This window comes from Rhizophagus irregularis, chromosome 20 (assembly GCF_026210795.1).
Source record: "Rhizophagus irregularis chromosome 20, complete sequence".
In the NCBI taxonomy this organism is placed as follows: domain Eukaryota; kingdom Fungi; phylum Glomeromycota; class Glomeromycetes; order Glomerales; family Glomeraceae; genus Rhizophagus; species Rhizophagus irregularis.
Window position 1 is genome coordinate 3,804,243 of NC_089448.1, and position 14,033 is coordinate 3,818,275.

The following is a 14,033-nucleotide window of genomic DNA, read 5'->3' on the forward strand; positions in this document are numbered from 1 at the left end:
TTCTAGCTGAACTCAAGCAGGTACCTGTCAAGTCCATCCCATATTCCCGCTCAAATGCAAAATTGCAGGAATACACTGGTCGAAATCAAAAAAATCGGACATATGGAAAATCAGCTAAAAATCAGACCAAAATCGACTGACATTACAAATCGGCACATCTGATTGATGCCAATCAGACAATTTAATGAAAATCCAGAAAAAAATCATCATATTTGATTGACGGCTGATTGATGCTAGTTGAAATCAAAAAAAAATCAGACAAATGGCAAATCAACCTAAAATTTACCCGATATTCAAATATGATACTTCAGATTTATGGAAAATTAACAATTCAATAAAAATTCAATAAAAATTTGATAAAAATTTGGCAAAAAAATCATCATATTTGATTGACGGCTGATTGATGCTGGTTGAAATCAAAAAAAAAAATCGGACAAAATGGCAAATCAACCTAAAATTTACCCAATATTCAAATATGATACTTCAGATTTATGGAAAATTGACAATTCAATAAAAATTTGATAAAAATTTGATAAAAATTCGGCAAAAAAATTATCATATTTGATTGACGGCTGATTGATGCTAGTTAAAAATCAAAAAAATCAGACAAATGGCAAATCAGCCTAAAATTTGCCCCAATATTGGTTAAAATTACAAATTGGCACTTCTGATTTGTGGCATACTGGTTAATGATTTATGGTTGAATCTTTTCATATTATTGATATATGTAATTTATAATAAATAATAAATATTCGGTTATCCTTATTAAAAATTGCATGAACGGTCCCTAATATTATTGTTGGATGATTTAAACTATATAATAGTCTAAATCATAATCTGCCACCTGATTTATTTAATAGTTAGAAATTTGCTCATTTTTCAATTGGATATCAATCAAAATTAAACTATTATAACATTTACTATTTGCTGATCAATTATAATAAGACGCGACGCATATTATATTAATAAAAGTACATCGGGAAAGTTTTTGAGGTACAAAACTGCGGAGATCTGCAAAATTAGCTTTTTTTTGTCATTTTTTGTGTATTTCTGCGAAGTTCTGCAACTTCGCAGATAATTGAATATTTTTATCTATAAAATCAGCGAAATTCTGCAATTTTGCAGAATTTCATTCAACAGAAAATTTAAAACAAGCCAGACTTGCGAAGTTCTGCAAAATAGCAATATTGCGAAATTTTTTATGGAGCAGTTCTTCGCAATTCGGTAATTCCAGTGTACATTAGAAAAAGAATTGCACTGATTGGTCATATGGGATGATCAGTTACTAGCCGAATTTAGACTTTGACATTTATTTAAACTTTAAACTTGATAAAGTTTTGAAACTTAATCTTTTTCCTTTTGAAAAGTTTTGAAACTAAAAGAAAAAACTTGATCTTTTTTCTTTTAAAAAGTATCGAAGCTAAAATTCGAAATTTTTTTTAAAAAAAATTAATTTTCGTAGGACACCAGCCCTACGAAGTTTCTGAAAGTTTCGAAGTACAGGATGAACGAAATTAGTAATTTCGTCCAACTTTGAAGTTTTTTTAAAATTTCGAAGGTAAGTTCAAAATTTTACTTTTTTTTCATTTACTTCTAAACGAAACGTTTCTAAACATTTTGAAATATATTGTTTTTAATTTAATTACTTTTATCGAAACGTTTGTTAACGTTTCAATAATTTTATTATTTTTATTTTTAACGAAACGATTTTAACATTTCGAAATTTTATTTTAAAAAATTTTATCGGAACGTTAAAAAATGTTCCGATTTTTGATTTTTTTATCAAAATGTATTTTAATGTTTTGAAATTTTATTTTTCTTTATATCGAAACGTTAAAAATGGTTCGATTCATTTTTTATTTTAATTTTTAAATGAAACGTTTTTAACGTTTCGATTTTATTCTTAATTTTCAAACAAAACATTTTTAATGTTTCAATTTTATTCTTAATTTTCAAACGAAACGTTTTTAACGTTTTGATTTTATTCTTAATTTTCAAACGAAATGTTAAAAACGTTTTGATTTTATTCTTAATTTTCAAACAAAACGTTAAAAATGTTTCAATTATTTTTTTTAATTTTCTTAATTTTCTTTATATCGAAACGTTAAAAAATGTTTCAATTTTTAGTTTAATTTTTAAACGAAACGTTTTTAACGTTCTGAAATTTTTTTTTAAATTTTTCTTTATATCGAACTGTTTTTAACGTTTTGATTTTTTTAAAATTCTTTTATCGGAACATTTATTAACGTTCTGATTTTTTTTTTCGAATTTTTTTGTAGGGTTCCGGTGCTTTCTAGACGAATTTCGAAGGTAAAACTTTGAAATTGTTTCTTTTTTTTCGTTTATTTAATGAAACGTTTATTAACGTTTCACTTTTTTTTTAGATTTTTGTCTTTCTGGCAGTTTCCTGGGTGGAACTTCAAAGGTATTTACCTTCGAAAAATTAATTTTCCGGATGCTGTTTTTACCTTGCCACTTTTGAATTGTGTAAAAAAGTTGGCCATTCATAGAAGACTGGACGGAATTTCGAAGGTAAAAAAAAAACTTTGAAATTATTAATTTTATTTTCTTTTATTTTTTTTTTGTTTAATGAACGTTTGCTAACGTTCTTTATCTTTTTAGGTACAGAAAGCCGATTGGAATCCCAATTCGAAGGTAAACTTCGAATTTTATTTTATTTCTTCTTAAACGAAATGTTTGCTAACATTTTTGTTTTTTTCTTTTTTGTAGACCTATGGCCTTCCAGATGGGTTCCTGAGCAAAAATTTAAAGGTATTTACTACCTTGTATTTTTTTTTGTTATTGTTAACGAAATGTTCTTATTAACATTTTGATTTTTTACTTTTGTGGGTCCATGACTTCTGAAAACTTTTTCGAAGGTAAAACTTTGAAATTCTTTGGTTTTAATTTAATAAAACGTTTATTAGTAACAGTTTGTTTTTTTTGTAGGGTTTTGGTTCTCCGGATCTTGGACAAAAGAATTTGAAGGTAAACCTTCAAAAATCTTTATATTTTTGTGGTTTTTTTCTTTAACGAACGTTCTACTAACGTTCGCTATTCTTTTATTTTTAGGTCCTGGCTCCCATTTGAAAGAACTTCGAAGGTAATAACACTTCGAAGTTCTTTATTTTTAGTTTTAATGAACGTTCTACTAATGTTCATTTTTTATTATTTTTAGGTTCCGGACTTCCATTTGGAGAACTTGGAAGAACTTCGAAGATAATAGCACTTCAAAGTTCTTTATTTTTAATTTTCTTTAATGAACGTTCTACTAACGTTTCGTTATTTTATTTTTTTTAGGTCCAGAACGCCGAAGGTATGTTCCGGACCCATTTGAAGGTAAAACCTTCGAAATTATTTTTTTTTTTAATTAATTTATTAACGAACGTTAACTAACGTTCGTATTTCATTTTTTTTTAGGTAAAGAAAGCCGGAAACTAGTTCCGGACTTCCATATCGAAGGTAAAACCTTCGAAAATTTTATTTTTTAATAATAATTTGGTGAACGTTAATTAACATTCGTACTTCTTTTTATTTTTAGGTGAAGGAAGCCGAAAGACTTCGAATTTTTTTTTTCTTGGATACTAAGAGAGGGTAAGTTTCGTAACGAATTTTCATTATGAAACTTTAATTTTTTTTTCGTTTTTTTAAGAAACATTGACTAATGTTTCTTATTTATTTTTGTAGATTCTGATACTCGAATCCAAAACTAAATGGTAAGTTTCGTAACGAATTTTTTCGTTATGAAGCTTAGTTTTTTTTTTATTTTATAAAAGAACGTTTCTAATGTTCTTTATTCTTTTTTGTAGTTTCGGTACTCCAAAGATTCCCGAAACGAAAATAGTAAGTTTCGCAACGTCTCGTTGCGAAACTTTATATATATATTTTTTAATTTTATAAAGGTTAAAGAACGTTTTTTTAACGTTCTTTTATTCTTTTTTTTTAGATTTTCGGCTCGTCTGGATTTCAACATGGTAAGTTTCGTAACGAACTTTTCGTTACGAAACTAATATTTTTTTTTATTTTATTTAAATGAAACGTTACTAACGTTTCGGTTTTCTTTTTTTTTTAGGTTTTCTGCTTCCTGGGCGGCATTTTGAAGGTGAAACTTCAAAAAAAAATTTTTTTTTATTTTATTTTAATGAACGTTAACTAACGTTCGTTCTTAATTTTGTAGGTCCAAAACACCAAAGTGCAGGGCTCCAATTTGGCCAATCCTATAGGTAAAGTTTTGAAGTTTCTTCCTTCGAAACTTTCATAAAAAACGTTTATTTTTAACGTTTTTTATATTTTTTATAGGAAATCGGCTCTGATTTGGCCAATCTTATAGGTAAAGTTTCGAATTTTTGAAACTTAATAAAAAAACGTTTATTTTAACGTTTTTTAATTATTTTTTATTTTTTTTTTGCAGGGAAATCAGCTCCAATTTGGATACTGGAATCCCGCAAGTAAAGTTTCAATTTTTAAAACTTTTTGACGAAACTTAATAAAAACATTAACGTTTTTTATTATATTTTATTGATTTTTTTTTGCAGGGAAATCGGCTCCAATTTGGATACCGGAATCCCGCAAGTAAAGTTTCTATTTTTGAAACTTTTTGACGAAACTTAATAAAAAACATTTAATTTAACGTTTTTTTATTATTTTTATTATTTTTTTTGTAGGAAAATCAGCTCCGATTTGCCATCCTACAGGTAACGTTTTGATTTTCTGGGAATTAAGGAATTTAACATATACCGGATTCCCAGGTTAGTTTCGAAACAAAAAATTTGAAACTTTTATAAAAAAGTATTTTATTATTTACGCAATTAAACATTTTTAACATTATTCTGGGTCTTTTAGACGCATGGAAATTCAGTAAGGTGATTTTAAACAGCTACTTCACCTTTCAAGTTTTCAGGCAACTGGAATATTGATTTTTGGGCGAAATTGTTTTATATGTATATGTAATATTTTAAATTTCAGAATAAAATTTACTGTAATTTGCGATACAATTCAGAATAAAATTTACTGCAATTCAAATGCAATTCAGAATAAAATTAACTGCAATTCAGAATAAAATTTACCACAATTTAGAATAAATTTACCGCAATTCAGAATAGAAATTTACCACAATTCAGATTAAATTTACCGCAATTCAGAATTAAGGTTGCTTGTCTAAACTTCTTCAAAATCCTACAATTGGTTTCGTCAAAATTTTACTATAGATTTATTATAGTTTCGGCAAAGTTTCAGCAGTTTCGCCTTTCTCCAAAGTTTTGCCAGTTTTTTAATATAACTTTAATATAGTTTCGGCAGAATTTCACTTTTCGGCGAAACATCATCTTGCCTAAACCCCTAGGTTTCGGCAAGCAACCTTATTCAGAATAGAAAATTTACTGCAATTCAGATTAAAATTTACCGCAATTCAGAATAAATTTACCACAATTCAGAATAGAAAATTTACCGCAATTCAGATTAAAATTTACTGCAATTCAGATTAAAATTTACTGCAATTCAGATTAAAATTTATCGCAATTTATCAAAATTTATCATAATTTAGAATAAATTCACTGCAATTCAGTAAATTTATGAATATATTTTTTTAAACAATTCGGATTAAAAATACTAAGCAATTCAGATACAATTTGGATATTCTGATCAGCATCGATCGGCCTGCCAATCGGAACTTTGCCTAAATTAATAAATCGGCCATCTTTATCACCAAATTCAGCCTAAAATTGGACATCCGATTTTTAGCCGATTTGGACTATTTCGACCAGTGATATGAGGATGAGATTCGCCAAATCCGTGAAGCACAAGCGGTGGTAACCAATAAAGAAATAACCCGCATGATGCAAATCGACTCAGACCCACATTATGAGGTAGTCTTTGAACGTCGTGATCAAGTACGCATAGGAAAAGAGTTAACAGATTCAAACTTTATGGCGATATTGCTATAGGAACACCTGGAGAGCATGACTATGCTTCATTTCTCACAGCACACAGTCAAACAATCCAGAATATTCTTTGGGATGAATGAAATCGATTGGGATCAATAAAGGTAAGAATTGGAATATTACTGACAATAAGACGTTTAGATTCTTACCTTGAGGATTATTCGGAGATAGTAACTTTAGTGAAGATGATAGAGTAGAGTATATCTACAGATATAATATACCATTTAAAACTCGCAATATGCCAATCCTACCATCAACAGATATTAATGGTACATTTAACTTTGCATTAGCAAGAATCATGCAGAAAGTAGAAGACTATGTAAATTACGGATCAGGTTGGGAATTCTATCGTGTAGAAAAAATATTCATAGAAATCTCGCAATTCCAACCACCCACAGGAGCAGGACACATATCACTCCCAAAAGATCTTGCCATGAAAAAGGGAGTAGTAAATCCAGCTAATGATGATGACAAATGCTTCTAGTGAGCAATCCTAGTAGCATTACATCCAGTAGAAAAGAATGCAAAAAGAATTTTCAAGTATAAGGAGTATATAAACGAGTTAAACTTTGAAGGTATCAAGTTTCCAGTACAAGCTGATGAGGTAATTCTAAGAAGATTTGAGTGACAGAATCCAACTATTGCCCTCTGCATCTGTGAATGGCGTGACCACCGCCTATGCCAATATATGTTACTAATAGGGATGAAGTAGAGAGACGTAAAATAATAGATTTAGTACTTATCAGTAACGGGAAAAAGCAGCACTATTGCTGGATTAAGAATATGAGCCGTTTAGTAAATAAACGTACAAAAGATGGACATGCAACATTTGTCTGCTGATGGTGTATCTCCCACTTCACACATCAACAAGAAATCTATGATAAACATGTAGCAATATGTTGAGGATTAAAGAAAACTCCACAAGCAGACCGCATGCCATCAGTAAAGAAAGGAAATGATATATATGAATTCAAGAACTGGAAACGCCGCATGCAAGTCTCATATTACTTTGTTGCAGACTTTGAAGCCCTAGTAATGAATATACCACCCACAGATGAAGACAAAGATAAGAAAACCAAGAAAGTACAAGAGCAAATCCCCTGCTCATACTCGTATATTAAGGTAAGATATGATGAGGCTGAAGCAATTCGTAATGAATTCAGAAATCCAATGGAAATGATGCTATTAACAACCCAAAAGCAAGTAAGTTATGATAATGCAATAAACTGCTGGATATGTCGTAACCCCTTAGATGGAAATAAAGTAAGAGACTACTGCCATATTACAGGGAGGTATCGAGATGCAGCACTAAAGGATGCAATACGACTTCATCCATAAAACCTCGCGAAATGCATATTACCAGCAATCTTTCGCAATTTATCAGGATATGATGGAGGGCACAATAATTATGCAAGAAATTGGTGCAATAGAATGTGAGGATGATATTGATCCTATCCCATTATAACGTGGAAAAGTATATGGCATTCAAGTTAGGTTACTTCGATTTATAGACACCTACAATTCATGAAATCAAGTCTTGACAAATTAGCATCATACAGGTGCAGAAAAAATGTAGACGCAAAGAATGTAGTAATCCATAACACTTATGGCGAATTGATGCAGGTAGATGCTTTGCACATCCCGAAAACTTTAAGATAACACGAAGTCAAATACCACCTGAATTACTCGAGATTTATCTTAAGAAAGATGTCTACCTGTATGAATATATGGATGACTGGAAAAAGTTCGAGAAAACTAGTTTACCACCTAAAGGAACATTCTATAGCAAACTTAATGAAACCCACATTAGTGATAAAGAATACGAATATGCACAGTATGTATGAGAAAAAGCAGGATGTAAAACAATACAAGATTATCATAACATTTATCTCAAAACTGACGTCCTCCTACTAGCCGATATATTTCAGAATTTCCGAGAAATGGCCCTGAAAAAATATGGGTTAGATCCTCTCTATCGGGAAATTTTTTAAGATGCAGAACTGCGGAGATCTGTAAAATTAGCAGATCTCCGCATTTTTTTTGTGAATTTATGCGGAAGTCTGCAATTTTGCAGATTTTCACTTTTTATTTTTTACAAAGTTATGCAATAATTTGCAATTTTGCATGTTTCTGATTTTTTATGTATGCATTTCTACAGAAAGTCTGCGATTTTGCGAATTTCTGCTTTTTTTTATGTGAAATTTTTGCGGAAGTCTGCAATTTTGCAGATATTTGCTTTTTTTTCATTAAAATATCAGTTCGATCTGCAATTTCATCATTTAAACTTTAATTAACTCTAATTTGATTTAATACCTAAATGATTTTTTCTACAATACTCTTTAAAAAAAAAATTTTACAAGACTTTAAAAAATAATTTTTCTACAACACTTATTACTAAAGAAAAAACTTTGTGAAATAATTTTTTTTACAACACCTTTTAGGAAATAATCTGTTAAAGATTTCAAAGAAAAAATATTTCTATTATAGTTTTTTAAGCTTTGAAACTTATCAGAGAAATTTTTTTTTTTAAAAAAAAAATTTATTTGCAAGGTTCGGAGTCTTTAAGGCAAATTCGTCCAACATTCGGCATATAATCTGCAACATGCAGGAGATTCGAACTAAAAAGATGTCGGACTCCTTTATCTCCTTCAAAAAATACATTTTACAGAACGCCGAAGGTATTCTATTTCAAACTTTGATATTAATATTATTTAACGAACATTAGAAAATGTTCATTTTATTAATCCAGAACACAAAAGGTACGTCCCTGACTTCCATTTTAAAAAAAAATTTAACGAAACATTAGCTAAAGTTCGTTTTATTTTTTTTTTTGTAAGTCCAGAGCGCCAAAGACCAGTTCTGGCTACTATTTCGAAGGTAAAACTTCGAAACTAATATTTTTTATATACTGGACGTTGTCCAACGTTCAGTTTATTATTTTCTTGTCCTGGTGTAACTGAAGATATGGGATAGATTACACAGAAATTAATGTTAGATAGTGATAATTAGTTAACTGAAAATATAATACAGATAAATAATTAGCCGAAGGATAAATAATTAACCGATGAAATAATATTTATAGTTTAGTTTAGTTTAGTCACGAGATAGTCATATGATAATACATCTTTATTTTCTTATTATTCTTAAATTTTTATTAGTAGAAAAGTTAGAAAAGTGTTAGAAATAGTAAAAATAATTTTCTTAAAAATGTATAAATATAGGTGGGATTCGATAGGAATTCTGCAGTCAATTTTTGGTTCAAATAAAATAATGTTAAAATATTAATTATTAAAAGTTATTCAAATATGAATATGCTCATTGTACGTTTGAGAATTAATTAATATTATATTATAGGTCCAGAGAAGTAAAGTAAGGGAAATTATCCCAGTTTGATGATTATATGAATTGTAATAAGAAGTTAAGAGAACTCTCGCAGTTTGTAAGAGAAATTATGAGAATGTAAGAGATATGAATGAAAGAGAGCGAGAAGTTAAGACAATTATAAAATCTAAACCAAGCATAACATTGAACTGAGTATGAGTTTAGTCTACTGATATGTGGCAGGTATCGGTGACAATTTAATGCAATGCTTCCGAGAAAGGAAATGATTGACTGTGTGTCATCATTCTGGCTATCTTCATATAGTCGGGTACCTGTGTGGTATTCCTGAGAATCTGGACTCAAGTATATAAAAGAAAAGTTATTAAAAGTACAATGAGAAAATGAATGAAATATGGATCGAGTAGGGTTTATAGGAGAGATGTCTGTGTACTATAAACCAAGAAAACAAGTTATTAATTGAAATATGGTATAGGAAAGATCCATAAGAAATAAAAGAGAACAGGGTTGAGTAAGGTTTATCAAAAGATGTGATAAGCGGTTCAATCGCCAGCGAATATGTCAATAAAACATTATCTTTAGACAAGAACCTTATACATGAAACTAATGTATAAGAAGTAGTTGATTATTTTAAAGATGCGTAGGTTATTTGCGAGTTACTAAAGAAATGAAAATGATAAACAGATTTAGTATTGTTATGTAAAGACCCCTGAGAAAAATAAGAAATATGAAACTTATTATAAGAGAGAATTTCAACATATTATAATAAGTTATAAAAGACTGTAAAGATTCCGCAGTTGGAATAAAGGAATCGGAAATAGAATAAAGAAGAAGCTGTTAATTCTTGGCCCTTACGAATAAAAAGAACAAATGAGATAAAAAGAGAAGATTAGCTGTTATCCGTCAGCTTCGAATAAAAAGAACAAAGGAAATATAAAAAGATTAGCTGTTATTTAATTCGGACGTGAATAAAAAGAATAAATGAAACAAAGGAGTTGTTAGTAGATAAACCCGTAAACTGCCGTACTTGATGAATGAAAGTAAAAAGGCAACCCGGTAGATATGGGTTACTGAAAGAAAAGAAAATTTAATGATATTAACAGTTACTGAAGAAATATAAGATTATTTATTATAATAAAGAAAATGATGTTAATAAGAGAATTGTAATTGATGTTACCAGAGAAAAGCATAAGTCACGTGATAAGGCGCAGTAAAATACATATATAGACCTAGGTCGAGGAGAGATTGTGGGACTTAGATTATTTTCGAGAAAAATAAAGTTATACACTGGCAAGGGGTGGAGGGGGACAACTTGTTTGTTACACAATAATGAATCTAATTAATAAAACTGTACATATATAAAATTCATATACGTTACGCAATAAAATATAATGATCAACGAAGACTGCAATTAAAAAATCTGCAATTTATCGAACACATCAATCACGGGTAATATTGAAATTATGAGTTCACGTTGAATTTTTTTATCAGCAACAAGTTTTTATTTGCGATTAACATTTCTGAAAAAAAATAAACTCCTTCCGGCCTAAGTTTATTTTCAGTAACTTATCGCACCGGCAAATGCTGTCCAACTGGCAATCGTGCCGATTGGAGTATATTTGTCAATCCGTAGTCGTTCGATGGTATAATATGATATAATATTAAGCGTAGCTAGTATTCATCGCAATTAATTAGATGGAATCGGAAAAATTTCCTATTGATATTTATTGTCAAAATCTAAATAACGATTGGTATTTATTTGTACTAAGATTTTTCAAACAATTGATTCGAAATTATTTGGCAATTAAAGTAAAATAAGTAGCGAACGGTTGCCTATTGATGTTTATTGCTTAAATAAAACAGTTGATTCGAGATTATTTGGCAATTTAAATTAAAATTAGCGACTGGATTTTGCTTGATTGATGTTTATTGCTAAATATTATGTTGGTCGTCAACTGTACAATCCAGATTTAATAAATTTTTAACAAAAATAACTAACGATTTTGTATAATTTACATTATAATAATATTAATAATATTATATGTTAAATTTTCTTCCTATAGGAAGAACAGACCATATATAAACTACTTAGGATTTCTTTTTCCGATTTTATATACCCACGTATAAAATCGGCCAAGTATATTGTTGCTGCCGGAATTATTACGAGTGCTACATCGATTTCAAAAAAATTATTTGTCCAGATTTCTGCATTATAGGCTTCGATATCGTCAACTTGAAAATGAAATCTCGTTTGATGATTTGGAGCCGGTATGAACCATTTTACGAAAACCAATTTATGTATTACCTTTTTTTCCTTCCTATCTTGGCTCGTGTTCGAAAGTAATATCTGAAAGCTTGGCCGGTATATTTCTATTGAATCATTTTGCGCACGAACTTTGCAAGAATAACAAATTTTTTAAGTAGGCGAGGGTGTATTCAAATCGATCCGAATATCTCTGCTCCGATTCGAATACGCCGAACTGGATTTACTTGCTAAGGCCAGATAACAACTGGTTTAGATTGCTATAACCGTCAGATCCGGCTATAGTAATAAATTCTAATTCGCAATGGCGTTATTATAGTAATCTACCAGAAGTTTATATATTTCGGTTTGGATAGAATTACTTGAAGTTATTTCTTGGAGTAATCATCAATTTCCAGGGAATTGTTCGACATACCGTTATAATATCTTCAACCGAAGATTATAAAGTAAGCATAAGCCGGTGCAATTTCAAATGCATTATTGAAAGTTTAATCAATCTTTGCCGCTTAAAAAACTTCCCGTTGATTGGCGAGGACTTGATCAATCCTATGTGATTCAAAGCATAGGGTTATGTAATGACAGGATATCAGTTCATTTAACCGCCAGTTTTGCATAATAATGCATAACAATTCCGGTTCAATCAGCGACGGTCAAGGTTCGGAAGTGATCGATTAAATATAGTTAGAAAATTCTTAGAATTCGTACTTAAATTTATTATTTGATAATAAATAAATTACCTAATATCTCATTCGTTCGTTCGAAAAAAAATAACACAGAACGAATATACTGGGACCTGTCATCTTAACGGACACTCAGATAAGTGAAGAAGGACAAATGGATATTTGGTGTTACCTATTCCAGGTCCATAATTGTTTTCTATTAAGCGAGCAACTTTTAACAATTCGGAGTTATGGCTTCACTTTAATTTTCTTCATCGATAATTTGGAAGATCGACGAATAGTGGCAGCCTTATGCAGACGAAACCATAACGATCAAATTGTCCTTATACAAAAGATCCTACATGATCGGAAGTTGGGTATAATCGTAATAAATAATTTAACGCCTGATCGGTTAATGAATGCCAGAAAAAGCATTCCAGTACAAATTAAATTACATGGAATACTGACCTCAGGGTCGGCAGGTGGTTTGATTCATCGTCACAATTTCCATTGATTCAAAGTCAGATTAGAATGGCTTATCGATCATCTTTTTACGATCCAATGAGAAAGACTGATCCAAATAAATTTGATAAGTCATGGTGGATCGACGCCCTAAGAATCTTATCGGATTAGTAGAACTAGGCACGTAATAATTCCGACCAGAAGCGAATATGTGTTTTGCTAACGTGGTCAGTAAACCCAAGAACTTAACTTTCGTTTTGATGCTTGAAACGTGGACAATTATTGCAAATACTCATTACCCAGATCTTTTCGATTACCCCAAAGCCAATTCTGCCATGATCGTCGAATTTTCCGAAGTTTTGTTTCTTTGGCATTATTATACGGCAACTTGCTCTTTTATATAACATCTATGCAATCCGCTAATGCAGGATATATCAATGATTTCATGCAGTTTTCATGGCTGATGCTCGCATGAGCTTGACAATATTACTGTTAGTTGAATTTTAACTACTGACTTGGATATTTATCAAGTTGGTGGCAAAAGTAAAACCATTACGCAGTTCTAATAATGTTCGTCTCTATACTATCGGCGCAAGATAATGATTGATTTGATGCAATTTTAACTCGCGTGGCGGACATATGCCAGGCACCTAATGTTAATATATTTTCCTTTTAAACCTTGCTTCCACATTGGGGTAAGTTGCATATAACCCCATATATCGCTGCACAACTATATATCGATGAATCGAAGGTTGGAACCGGTTTAGGGTTAATCATAATTCCTAGATTTGATTCCGCGTTTCAGGATGTAAAGAATTTTGGAGGATCCGAATATCTCAATTCGTGATGGAAAATTCTTCCAAATTTCCATCAGTAAATATCCGAACAATTCACATTATACCGATTAATCCATTTTTTTAAAAGTTCTCTCGAATCCTCGTCTTTGGGTACATCATTAGATAGTTGTGACTTAAGACATGATAATGGATACAACATCTTTGGACGCCAAATGTATCCATTATTTACCGGGACCTTCATAAGTAATTCGGATCCACAGCATTCACGATATTTTTGCATTGGATGTTTTGGGAAGAAATTCCCGACGTACAAATACATTTAAATGCCTGAATTTATTACTGCGTTTGAATTTACTGGAATTATTGATGCTACATTAATAAATAATTTAGCTTACAACAATCCGGTACGAAATGGCAAAGGTTTTGATTTTTCTTGATATATAATAGCGCCGTCATGCAACAGTTGGAGGAAATTTTTTAAACCGATGTGAATTAGGCATCTTTTAAAACAAGCAAAGCCAATCGACGTATCGATTGCTGAGGCAATCAGATTATACTGGAACACTTTCTTGGA

At 30.4% G+C, this 14,033-nt stretch overlaps 1 protein-coding gene across 1 annotated transcript; it reads left to right on the top strand.

The window, feature by feature from the left end:
- Window positions 1-1,787: 1,787 nt before the first annotated feature.
- OCT59_013424 (uncharacterized protein) lies at window positions 1,788-4,916 on the top strand (the record flags this gene model as incomplete). The annotated part of the gene is made up of 18 exons (XM_066140788.1): window positions 1,788-1,842; window positions 2,385-2,425; window positions 2,511-2,532; window positions 2,623-2,655; window positions 2,731-2,772; window positions 2,950-2,988; window positions 3,073-3,103; window positions 3,179-3,235; window positions 3,301-3,316; window positions 3,688-3,716; window positions 3,810-3,843; window positions 3,947-3,974; window positions 4,073-4,102; window positions 4,178-4,223; window positions 4,412-4,448; window positions 4,536-4,572; window positions 4,665-4,748; window positions 4,843-4,916. The coding sequence occupies 18 exons, from the start codon at window positions 1,788-1,790 to the stop codon at window positions 4,914-4,916; spliced, it is 735 nt and encodes a 244-aa protein (XP_066001633.1).
- Window positions 4,917-14,033: the final 9,117 nt, after the last annotated feature.